We start from the raw sequence: 12,449 nt of genomic DNA on the forward strand, positions 1-12,449 counted from the left end.
CATTGCCCACTGACTATTCAGATACAGTTATTCATGTTAATTTCCTGTTATGTACTTTTTCCACCATTGACACCCATGACAGTGACAATGTCTTGATAAATACATTCATATGAATAAAAGCACAGTGTTAAGGAAAATGTAATGTATTTATCAAATTATATTAAAATAGCAAATAGGTTATAAAATGAAACTGTTTGGTTTTGGGTATGCCAACATAATGAATTAGCACATAAAATAACAGCTGTATATTGAAGTTACACTTGCAAAAAAATTCAAAATTAGAACGAATTACGTATATGTTTCGAGAATCATGACCTACGTTTTTTATAATCGATAACTCAGACAAAAACGCATCGTTAGCGTGTATAACATGTGAATACGTGCAATAAAGCGCATGGCAACCAGTACTTTACGAAGCAATCATACAATAATGCGCAGAAATTCTTAAACTTGTATTCGACGAATTGATATCAAACATAAACAAACAGAAATATACATCTATGCGACTCCTATTGCCTATAACACAGTCTGGATCTACTATGCACGATATTATAGCCACCCATGAAACAAAGCATTATTACATTAGCGATCACGAGGCAGGATTCTACCCTCCTAATGAAATATAGTTAGTAAATCAAGATATAAACTTAGCCTTACCGTTTTACGACCATGATAGAATCCGTCTCCTCGTTTGTGGACCCTATGATTCGAACTATACTTTACAAACTGCACTAACAATATCGGCAACACCATGAATTTTATTATATCACTATCAATTCAATTTATCAAAATCACACATCGCTAAAAAGCGATCAACACACTTTTCTTCATATTTTCACAAACTTCGTATAATTCGCACTCCACTTTGGTGAACATTGAATCTCATAAACACAAACTAAAACTAAAATGTGTTTTTAGATTACATACACACAACAGCACGAACTTCACAACAGTATGCGTTCCGAACAGAGCGAAGTGTGAGGACAACATTACAATGCAGCCAACATATCGGAATCTAACCAAGTTAAGTTCTACAAAATTTTATAGGCAGGTTTTAAAAATAATGATTATATTGTAAACTGACACGTTAGCATACAAGTTAAAATAAATGCTTACAATTCTTAACTGATGCTTATTCAAGTTTTGTTTCGCATTTTAGCTGAACAAATTTTAAAATGCGTGCCTTCATTGCTGCCAACATACCGACTTAGAGAGGTTTGTCGAAAATTGATATTCTCGGCATGCTAAAAAGTTTTCCTCAATCTTATATTTTTATTCGAATTTTTTCATAGTTTAAAAAGTAGTTGGCATCAGTATATTTATTTCACAATTCTAAATCACAATAAATCGGGTTTCAATGATTAAATCATAAAAAGATTTTTTATCTGTCTGTCTATGTCGCTTTAACGCCAAAACTACTAAACCGGTAGTAATGAAATTTGGAGTGTATTTAAATTATAATTTTTACTACAAGCGTCAATAAGAGCTTAAATTCGTAAAAGCACGTCTAAAACGTCAGTGGTTGTCATTTTCTTTCATAGAGGGTAAAGTTCATATTCGTAACTACTCTTTCGCATGCTTTGTAGGTCTTAAGCGTAGCGCAAATATGCTAGGTCTGGTCTGCGCATGAAAATATTTAAAATGGCAGAAGTTGTTATATTTTCAAGAAAGCCAAGAATGTCACGCAAATATTTACTAGAATTGACGCAGGCACTGACAAGCTAGGAATTCATCCGAATTACGCATTTATTTACCGCGCGAAATTTAAAATAAAACACACTGTGTTTTGTTTTCATTAAAACAACATTGAATATAATAAAGGCCAAAATAAATCAAATTCGATTACCTACATCACTAGATTTATTAGAAATTTCCTACACAGAATTTTTACGTCCATGATTATGGGTAAGTTAACAATATTCGCTACTTAGAAAGCGCACTTCTAGTTATTTACTAGCTACCAAACATTAAATAAACAACAAAAATATAGGTTTCATTCACCAAACAATTAATCCAGAATAAGACCCATTGAAAAATCAAAAGACTTACCGTTTCAGTCGAATCCGTGAACTTTGATCCATCAAATAACGTAAATAAATAGAATTTATTATAATGCTGCCGTGCCTTGTTTTCAAACAAACATATTTGACATTTTCGTTTCTCTCGAGGATTTTCTTTTTAGAATATTTTTTTATTCTTCTCTCTTGAAATTGACAAAATAAACCCATAATAAATAACTTAATATATATTAATTCGTTTTAAATTATGACTAGAAGATATTTAATACCTTATGTTCACTACACCCCGTTTCGGATCGAAAAATAAAATTCGTTTGAAAGCTTGTCGCTTTGAAACCGCGTTGAACAACAGGGAGGTGCGGTCGTGTAGCGACTTGTCCGTCAGTTATAGTGCTGTTCAATCTCGAACCACTACCTATTACTTTGTCATATTTATTGCGAATCAGCGGCAAGATACCTACAACGAAATAATTTCTTGTTATCTGCAAATGTTTTTTTTTATAATAATTGGACATGGGACCTAAGAACAAAAAATAAATTATAATAAAATTGTGTTAAATTTCAATCCTAGGAATTTAAGACAATTATATGCCTACCGTGTAGTGTATATGACCATTTTTACTATCATTATAATAATCAATCACTTTTACGTGATTTAAAATGTAGTTAGGCACACTAACTACATTTTCAGATCAAGCATTTGTTTTTTTATTTTGGTAAAATTGAAAAATGTAAAAATGATGTAAGTTTACATCATTGATAAATTTAAAATATTATCTGCACTGACGTGGTAAACCATTATTTATGAATTTATTCAAGGCCGCTATAGGAATTCTAATGTCAAGGCTGAAAGTCACTAAACTGGAGCAAAGCAAACGAAAATCCAAAATATTTTGTTTACCTATCTCATTAACACTCCATAATCTATAAATCAAATGTGCGTTGTAACAATAATATAAAGTTGCTAAATAGGTGATAAAAAAGATATCACCAAATCCTTTCTTTATGTAGTACAATAAGAGCTATAAAATAATTTTGCATCATCTCAAGCATCTTTCTAAAACTTTCAAAGAAATCCCAAACCATTAGGAACAGCACTAATGTTTGCGTTACCCTATGCACTTCACCGCCTCTGCTTGAGAGCGTTTCAAAGCTAGGCACACATCTGCACTGTGTAATGTGTACTTAGAGTCACTTCTATGACGCACCGCGCTTACTCATTCAAAAGTGGCCGACGGTCGACACAAAAGAGGCACGGCAACGCAGTAGGAAAACATCAAACGGTATTCTATGCAGGTTTCGACAAGTCGATATTAATATGATTCTTCTTATCATTGCGGCGGCGAATTTATGATGTAATCAGATATATGAATTGATAATAACCACACCACAATACGATAATTTTATAAAAATGTTTAACATTTTCATGTGAAATACCTCTAATCAATGTCTGTAAGATGTCTGGTGTTCTATGAGTAATAAAATAAATGAACGTATACTTCAGTAAATATTCTCAAATACCAGATCTTATCAATATAAGGTGTAAAATATATTTCTTTTCCGATTTTTTCTTCTAAACGACTCAACAGATTTTGATACAGTTTTCACAGATACAATAAGTATTAACAAGACAAATTCATAATTTTAAATATTCTACGAGTGCAGTAAATGGCTAATGGGTGCCAGTAATAATAAAATTTGATTTAAAACAAGTCCTTTATTGCTTTAGGTATTTAAATATACACTGTTATATAATAACTTATTAACAATAATATTTATCTCCAGGCTTTTTTATTTTTATCCACGGCTGCTATTATTATTAATGGTGTACAACTTCAATTATGTAAACCGTAGCACAAGAAAAGCTATTTATACGTATGTAGACCATTCGAGTTATATCAAATCTTAAGAAATAACAATTATTCATACCTGCTTAAGACAAAGTACTAAATTGAAATAATAAACCTAAAAATCAACAATTTTTTCAAGTCACATTCTGAAGTCTGCCTTTATCAGCCACATCTGCTATCGCGGGTCTGCTGGCAGATTTTTTTATGAAATAAAAAAATCTCTGTGTCTGTATGTAGCTCCATAAGTATAAATTAATGGAATAATTGTTTCAAATTTAACTTAAGAAGCAGGTATCGATAATCTAACACAATGTTGTGTAAGCGCAATCTTATCTTATTGTGGGTTTTATAATGCGGGAAAACCTTAATATTTTTAATATAATATTTTAGGTGAGGTCCTAATATATTGCATTTCACGTAAAAAAATAAATACCTTACCACATAGACAAGTGATAATTTAACTCATGAACAAGTTGACGAAATTTTACAGTAGGTTAATAATGCGAGTTATTTTTACTCTCGACTACGTCATGTTTCTCTTAATACGACAAAGTTATAGCAAATTAGCAATTTTGAAGAATTATAATATGTACTCTATTCTGAGCAGAAATGTCAAACATCCAATTCTTTTTGCAAAGCCACGAATCACTAGCGACAACATCTACATTAAATCTACACTCGTTATGTCTCTACATTTCGTTCCATTCTAAGCTAAAAAGCCTAACACATGATTTGCCTAAGCCTTTACCAGGCGAAAGAAAATATATGCATTTTCATATAAATTAACTAGTAAATATTGGTTTAATATTAATTCAATATAACATCTTACACATACACCAAGTAAAATAATTTCACTTAAGATACCAACCCACTTACATCCACAGGTAGGTTCACAGAACAGTTTTGTGTAATTTATATTCAACTAATCTCTATAATACAACTACATTAAAACTTAATACACAAACTAGCGAGCTACACCGCAATAAATTCAATAAATTAATATAGATCAGTCAAACAACATGCAGGAAACACGTCTATTTTCTATAATTTCACACAATTAGTTAAAATTTCTCGCTATTGGAAATATTCTTTTAACAATAGGGCAGGTGGCTGTGTGGGGACACGAAAAACGTATTTAGTTCATTATGTACTTAATAATAAAATTAAATAAATTTAAATATTCGTGACGTCAAGATTTTAAACGAATGTATTAATTCGTGTTATTTATACATGAAATTATAAAGTATTATCTTACATTTTAAAACTGCTCATCTACCCCTTAGCAATAATGTTTTAAATTTTGTAACTTTTATAGGTGAGGTAAAGATTAGCGTAACTTATTTTTTTCTATTATAAAGAATAAAATATATTCAATTTGTTAATACCATGTAGTCATTACAAACAACTACATTATCACAAGAAGAATTTAACTGTATTTAATCGGCTTTAACTATGACACAATTATTAAACAGAGTAAAATTCGCAAATGGGAAATAAATTTATAGAAAAAATCTAGGCGCGAATTCAACTAGTCGACAAAACCTTTAAGAATCTTTAATAATTGTGTACCTTAAATTGCCATTCGATGGAACAACTATATAAAATTATAACTAAATTGAATGAATGAGATCTAAAATACATTTCTACTTTTGATTCAGATGCGATTTACATTAATCATATTATTGTTTAATTTTTCTAGGTTACAAACTGCTATAAACTTTTTATTACTGAATGAAAAGGTTAATTTCGTAAAATTAAAACAAGCCTAAATGTAAAAAAAAAATGATTACTTTCTCAGGACATCGAACAGTTGTTGTTTTTTTTGTAATTTGTCGTATTTATATTTGTAATTAAATGAAATGAAAATAGCAGAGTAATAGCCTAGTGATAGAATAGTTGAATCGCCAAGTCAAAGGTCGTAGGTTCGGATACCAACAACTACAATTGTCTTTTCTTATTAACGTTCATATTATAAAATTTAACACTTGGTAATTTAAAACATCTGTGAGGAAACCAGCCCACCGTTGTTGAGCCTTTTGCTGGCTAGAACTTTGACAACTGGTAGTACGTTAACTCACGAAACAAAGAAAAGATTCGTCTCCATATTTAAATTTACCACATCACCTATTTTTACTATTTTAAGTAAATTTTTTGAATGATTGCAGTTTGAATGATGTCAGCAAGCCTAAGGTAACGCAATGAGTGTGAAATGCAATGAAATATTTGGTATTTCCAATATTGACATATCTGAATTTCGAAACTATCATAGAAATTTTATGCTCAATTTATTGCTTCAGACAATAACTGTGCTCATTTTGCTGTTTATTGCTTCTGAAAGATACGTACTCCCGCTGAGGGGTGATGGCTACCGTCCCTTACTTCTATACATGTATCAATATTCCTCATAATCGTAATAATCGTCGTCTTCTCCATTTTGCAGCATAGCGGCCAGGGATAGTTCCCCAGTCATATCTGTTGCCTCCGCTTCGATTTCATCATCGTAGTCGTCCGCGATATCTGTTAAATAGCAATTATTATAAAATAGGTCGATCATCGAACTTATCAGCACCTTATCCCAGGCCAAATTTAATTCAATCATCACTCTTTGGTACCACAATTTTCTATCGTTTGAAAATTGAATGTTTAAAGCAAGCACAGAATAAAAAAGGCAATCTACGTATTAAGTCTTAGAGAATTAGGCTTATTTAAGTACTGACCAATAACGGCAGCAGGCGTGCTGGGAGCTTGCGGCGTAGGCGGCGCGCGCGCAGGAGAGGGAGCGGGGGAGGCGGCGGCCGCGGGGGTGGCGGGGGTGGCGGGGGTGGCGGGAGTTTTCTTCTTGCGCTTGCGTGGCGCTGGGGACGCCGGCACTGGCGATGCTGGAACTGTTCTCTTAGGCGTCGGCGGAGGTCTCTTCCTGTAAGATAACAACATTTACCTTTAAATTTGTATTGTGTAGCACTGATGAATACAAGAAGGGTATTGTATAATTTGAGGTGTAAATTGAATGTTAAGAATTAAATATAAGCCACATAATAATTCAATCGTTTTTTTGTAGACGGAAAGTGCAATATTTGAACTTAAATGAGCAAAAACTCTGAATGCACTCTGAATACCTTACTTACATAAGGGCCTTAAATTTACTTAAATTTACCACAATGCACTAACTTTTAATAAAATACTCACTCAGCGACAACAGTTTCCTTCGGCGTAGGTGGTAACGGCGTCCCTGGGTGGTCTAAACTCTTCAGAATATCATAGTTGATCTTGGAGCTAATCTTTTTCTCGGCTATCATCTTTTCGATGGCCTCTCCAGCAGTCGCAGCGTTACACGGAGTTCTCTTTTTATAGGAACCACGCAATTTCTTTTTTTTGTCCTTATTTTCTTCCTTCTCTTTAGCCCGAAGTTCTTCTTTTACTTAAAAAATAAACTACTAATAAGTGTTTTTTTTTAATACTGAAATCATCTTAATGGGTAAACCACGCATAGTGGCAAGTGCAAAAATTGGCATTACTACAATATATACCCAGAAGAATTTGCGCTATAAACTTAAATCAGTTTAATAAGTCAAGTCGCTACTCCACATTGATTTAGGGCAAGGGCAAAAAAAATACTTACTCTTTTGTTCTCTCAAATAGCCAGCATTGATCTTGTTCCACAGCATAGCTTTATGCCGTACCTCCTCTTCGGTCATGATCAGAGAGCTGATGTAATCCTCGTCCTTCTCCTCTAGAACCAACTCCTCAGCGGTGTGCAGGTCCTTGCTGAACTGCTTCGGTTCCGGTCTCACGAACTTGTCGCTGTCGTCTGTTTGTCTGCTGTTTTCTCCAAGTCCTATTACGGCTAAGTCTGGACCTGTAATAGCAATTGGAAAATAAGTAACTGTTTTCTTAATCGGTCTAGTGTTTATGAGTTAGCCAGTTTCGATGGCTATCAATTTGATTGTCTCTGTATAAATACAAAAAAATGTGTATAAAATGTCACATAATCAAAAAACCTAAGACATTTAGACAGTATGAAATAATTTAAAATCTTACTAGGCAACGTTTTAGAGCTAAATGTTTAATAGTGCAGTTTGTACAAAATACAGACCAAGTCCTTTTTCCATTTTCGTTTTATCACTTCTTACTCTGCTGTCGTCTTTAGAGGGAACATCCTCTACATCTTTAGCTATTTCCCCGATGCGGTCCAGTGTGTCTTCTACCGCGAACCTTGAAGCCTCTGCGTCTTCTGAACATGTTTCATCTGAAATAAATGAAATAAATAATTATTACTTATCCTTAGTACGGCATAAACCACTTACACTAATAAAGAGCATATAATTAAACTAAATAATAAACATGTAAAACGTCACTTAAACACACACAAACGAACGCGGTTTTATTTTGAAGAGATGACTTATTAACACATGCACTTGCATATGCACTGTTGTATTTTTAGACTTATATTTTTGGTAAAAGTTCTATAGGTATCAAAGCATCTATGTCGGTCATTACATTTCATTTAATTTCATGTTTTCTCATTTTATTATCTTTTCATTTTAGATTGCTTTCATTCGAGTGCATTTATTTTTGGTTCCTTTTAAACGAGGATCTCAAAATCGACAATATCGAAATTACAGGTTGAATAGTGATATCTGCTTATCGAATCAATCTGTGATAACGTAGCGCTTAAACGGATGAAGCAATTTAGACGAATATTTGCATTTGAAAGCAGGTTTTTTAGTGACAGTTCTTAAGACATATTTCATCGAAATTAGTTTACTAGTTCAAGGTCATCGATATAGCGGACGGGCTCGCATACTAATTGTCTATGTTTAAACATTCATTAAAAACAATCAGGACATTATGTATGCTGAGTAGAACTAAAGTTACAAGTATAAGACCTATAAGATCTAAAGTCCAAATTCCATCCAATATCCCGATCCTATGTTATCACGTTTTTTTTTAATATTCATAAATAATTACTGGAGGCAACGCAAAATCACTGATTTAATTTCAGATTTTTTTTATTATGGTGTATGGAACATTTATTGCTACATTAATAATTAAAAAATCTTAATGCTAGCTATTAAAATGATACCCGACTATCTGCGGTTGCGTTCAATTGCTTTAGCAGTAATTTGTATCTTAAGAATCATGACTAGCAAATTTTTTTTAGACCGTTTTATATTGTTTCATTTACTTTTAAACTATAAATTTTGCCTAAGCCATGACGACGATGTCTGTGAAACCATGTGGTATAATACCAGTCGCCGATCAATTAAAAAAAAATGGGTGTTTTCGTTAAATACGTTTGTCTTGAGTCTGATAAGGTCACTTTTAACCTGTTTATAGGGATGAGCCAAGCATTTTCATGCTATAAGTTTTCATAAAATAACAAACCGATTCCCAAGACCGCTGTGGATGTCCCGATAACTGCTGCCACCTTTCTCCTTTTATTGCCATCTCTTTCAAGCTGTGCTTCTATCTCCTTCTGCAGATCTGTCAGCTCCCTTTCACCGTCTTCTTCTTCCATTAACTAGAATTAAAGAAAACAATATTTGATTAATGGCAATAATCCACTTTTTAAGCTGTCCTTGATCTAAAGAGCACTTTTAACTTATTAGAAAGTTTGAATTCAACAACTAGGATCAATGTTAAACTTGGTTTAATCGAACATTAATCAATATGATGACGTGAACTAAAGCCAAGCTTAACATATGTATATTCGGAAAATCAATTTGTTATAAGATTTTAAAAGTAAATAGGTACAGCCAGGAACATAAGTCGATAGAAACATTCCAATTAACGAATAGCTCATATTCTCGCAGGAAGTGGTGTCTTGTTTTTTTGTAACTTTTCTATGTACCCAAGCCTATTATTTTAAATGCTACTTATTTATTTAATGCTATGGTGTATAGTTATTTGAAAATCTGATTCTGTTAATTGACTTTCGTTTCTGACCATACCAGTTTGCATTCTTGTGAAATTTAAGACAAGCATAAATGTTATGTTTCACAATTTATTGAATGAATCCTATTAGCATTCATAGTTTTGTCCATACAATAAAGTAGTTCAATAATATTTTATCATCCTATACAAAGAACAGGACTTTTTAATGCCAGTTATAACATTAAAACGGGGTTCCTTGATATGCGTACGAAAAAACTATGGTAAACCAGAGGTATATGAAGAAATAAACATTTATATGCATCAAAAGAGGTGAAATATTCGTTATCTTAGAATAGAATATTATTTATTGCACATGATTCGACAAAGAAAATAGTGACATGGTGCCACGATGGGGAGTCTTATCACTAAAAGCCGTCTTATACAGACAACCTTTCAATGCTCTTTATTCAAATATCTTCATTCAATATCTCCTTCTACAACTATCATTACAGGTTTTGTAATCTAATGCGATAGCCAGATTAATAAGATTTGCTGTGCAGCTAAATATTTTAGCAAACAATAACTTAATACATTTTATAAGAGCAAAAAAAAACTATGAATAGAATAACAAAAATTCGTCATCTCAAGACGGGTTTGTTATCAACTAATCATGCAGATATAATCCAAACCAACAGTTTCCGCGTTACGTTTATAACATTTGCATGGAATACTAAATCATTTTGCAGTCGTAAACACGGCGTACGGCCGTGACCCCTACTACACTATACTATTTCGTAGTAATGTCCAAGAAAAACAAGTGTACGAAAATATTTACGAGGCATTTTTCGAAATCGAAAACGTCTGTAATAATATAAATCTGTTTATATTTTTTTGGAAAAAACGTATATTCTGATAAATATTCTTAACCGAGGTGGAAAATAACGCAATGTAAAAAAAATGGAATATCCGTGACTTCCCTCAGAGTATAGACGACAAACGTGTTTTGGGCCAGCGCAAAAAACAAATATTTTGCTATTCAAAAATATCACATTAATTTTAGCAACATTTCAAACACGTTTGGGTATTTCCTCCTATGACTTGAACTTTACTTCGCCCTGTGCTGATTAATAATGCGGAAGCATCCTTCAACCGGTTTCTGTCTGCGATTCTATTCTGATGTAGGAAAGCAATGTTTTGATTTTCAGCAATGAATTGATATACGAAGCTCAATTATTTGTTTTTGTATCCGGGAATTTCCCCTTGTACAATTATAAACGTTTAAGATTACATTATAAAATGATCAAATCAAATCTAAACGCACTGTTCTATATTTTAATGTAAGTGCATATTCATCATTCCCCTGTCCTTATTCCAATTATTTTATTTGGGGTCGGCGCAACATGTCGTCTTCTTAGTTCTTCCATACCTTTCTATCGGCCGTCATCTCACAAGAAACTCTCTTTACAGCCATATCATCTTTCCCACAATCCATCCATCGTTTCTTTGATGTAAGTTGTTGTATATTGTTATTGTTGTGATGTTGCATATTGACAAACGGAAAAGGAAAGCCTGGACTCCACGTATTGGAGTCTGAAATCGCCAATCCGCATTCAGCTAACATGGTGCTCAAGTGCTTTGCCTAAATGGGAAAAGGCCTATGCCCAGCAGTGGGCCATTTATAGGCTATTATTAACCTTATTTATTACTTAATCACTGCCTTATTACAATTTCAGCTCTACATTTCTCTGCTTTCCCTACACCTAAAAAACCTTAAAAAAATGTTATACCTTCTGTAACCGTTCTTTATCCCTCTTTCTGGCTGCTCTGAACGCCGGTGGATCTTGTTCCTCCTCTAGGTCCACTGTCATGAACTCCTCGAGAGTCAGGGCACTGGACGGCGTGTCTCCAAACTCGAGGAGTCGTTTGCGTAGCGTCGACTCGTGCACTTTGACTATTCGTACCACATCGGATGGTGTTCGGTTGAATTCGTGGAGCCGCGCTGCTATTAACAATGCTGTGGATAACAAAAAGAACGGATATTAGGATATGAGTCTTGCTATTGTATTGTGATACTAACTTATTTGATAACGAGCATGATGGTCTAGTGGTTAGTGGCTCTGAATGCTGTACGGAGGTCATGTGTACTATTCCTACTCTAGACCAATGTGTATGTGATGAGTAGTATGAGTACGATGTAATTTAATTATTATATTTTCTAGTTCTTTTAGAAATAAATAAATACGATTATCAGTTGCACGGATAGCCGAGTGGTTGAGGTCACCACGCCAAACCCACTGAGCGCGACGTGTCGCGAATTCGATCCCCGCGTAGGACAACCATTTGTTTGATTCAAAAATGCTTGTTCTGAGTCTGGGTGTCTTTGTGCAAGTGATTTAAGTGTTTGTAAAACTCCCCGCGACACAATGATTACATTTCTTACAGCGGGAGGCGCTTTTTATCATTTTTTTTTAAAAATCTCTTTTTACAATTTTGCTTAGTTTGAGAGTAGGTGGCGTTATACATACAATTTTATAGCAGAAATCAATGTTTTGTGGGACTTTTATTTCTTAACATAGCATGTCCTATCACTATTATTCTCAGGTATCGATGCGGAAATATCAATGTCAACCAAATATTCATACACACGTCAGGCAAAGGAAATCAAATTTGCCAAGATCACGGCCAGCCCGGTTACTTCCGTGCAATT

General features: G+C 33.5%; 2 protein-coding genes across 3 annotated transcripts in view; both read right to left on the minus strand.

Annotated features, from left to right (window-relative positions):
* LOC113498881 (protein pellino) overlaps positions 1–2,190 on the minus strand; it is a 39,237-nt gene extending 37,047 nt beyond the window's left edge. The window contains exon 1 of one of the 2 annotated variants that reach the window (XM_026879046.1): positions 2,050–2,190. In XM_026879046.1, the coding sequence (XP_026734847.1) occupies positions 2,050–2,081 (32 nt within the window). In that variant the 5' untranslated portion in view covers positions 2,082–2,190. Of the gene's footprint in view, positions 1–657; positions 993–2,049 lie in introns of those variants that run through there. The other variant, XM_026879047.1, reaches the window with a different exon arrangement.
* Positions 2,191–5,667: 3,477 nt separating this feature from the next.
* LOC113498885 (transcription factor IIIB 90 kDa subunit-like) overlaps positions 5,668–12,449 on the minus strand; it is a 32,906-nt gene continuing 26,124 nt past the window's right edge. Inside the window, exons 6-12 of the mRNA XM_026879061.1 lie at positions 11,530–11,756; positions 9,254–9,389; positions 7,962–8,114; positions 7,488–7,724; positions 7,055–7,286; positions 6,586–6,785; positions 5,668–6,385 (exon numbers count right to left, since the gene is read on the minus strand). Of these exons, the coding sequence (XP_026734862.1) occupies positions 6,261–6,385; positions 6,586–6,785; positions 7,055–7,286; positions 7,488–7,724; positions 7,962–8,114; positions 9,254–9,389; positions 11,530–11,756 (1,310 nt within the window). The 3' untranslated portion in view covers positions 5,668–6,260. The remainder of the gene's footprint in view (positions 6,386–6,585; positions 6,786–7,054; positions 7,287–7,487; positions 7,725–7,961; positions 8,115–9,253; positions 9,390–11,529; positions 11,757–12,449) is intronic.

The sequence above is a fragment of the Trichoplusia ni genome, chromosome 11 (assembly GCF_003590095.1).
Source record: "Trichoplusia ni isolate ovarian cell line Hi5 chromosome 11, tn1, whole genome shotgun sequence".
NCBI lineage: Eukaryota > Metazoa > Arthropoda > Insecta > Lepidoptera > Noctuidae > Trichoplusia > Trichoplusia ni.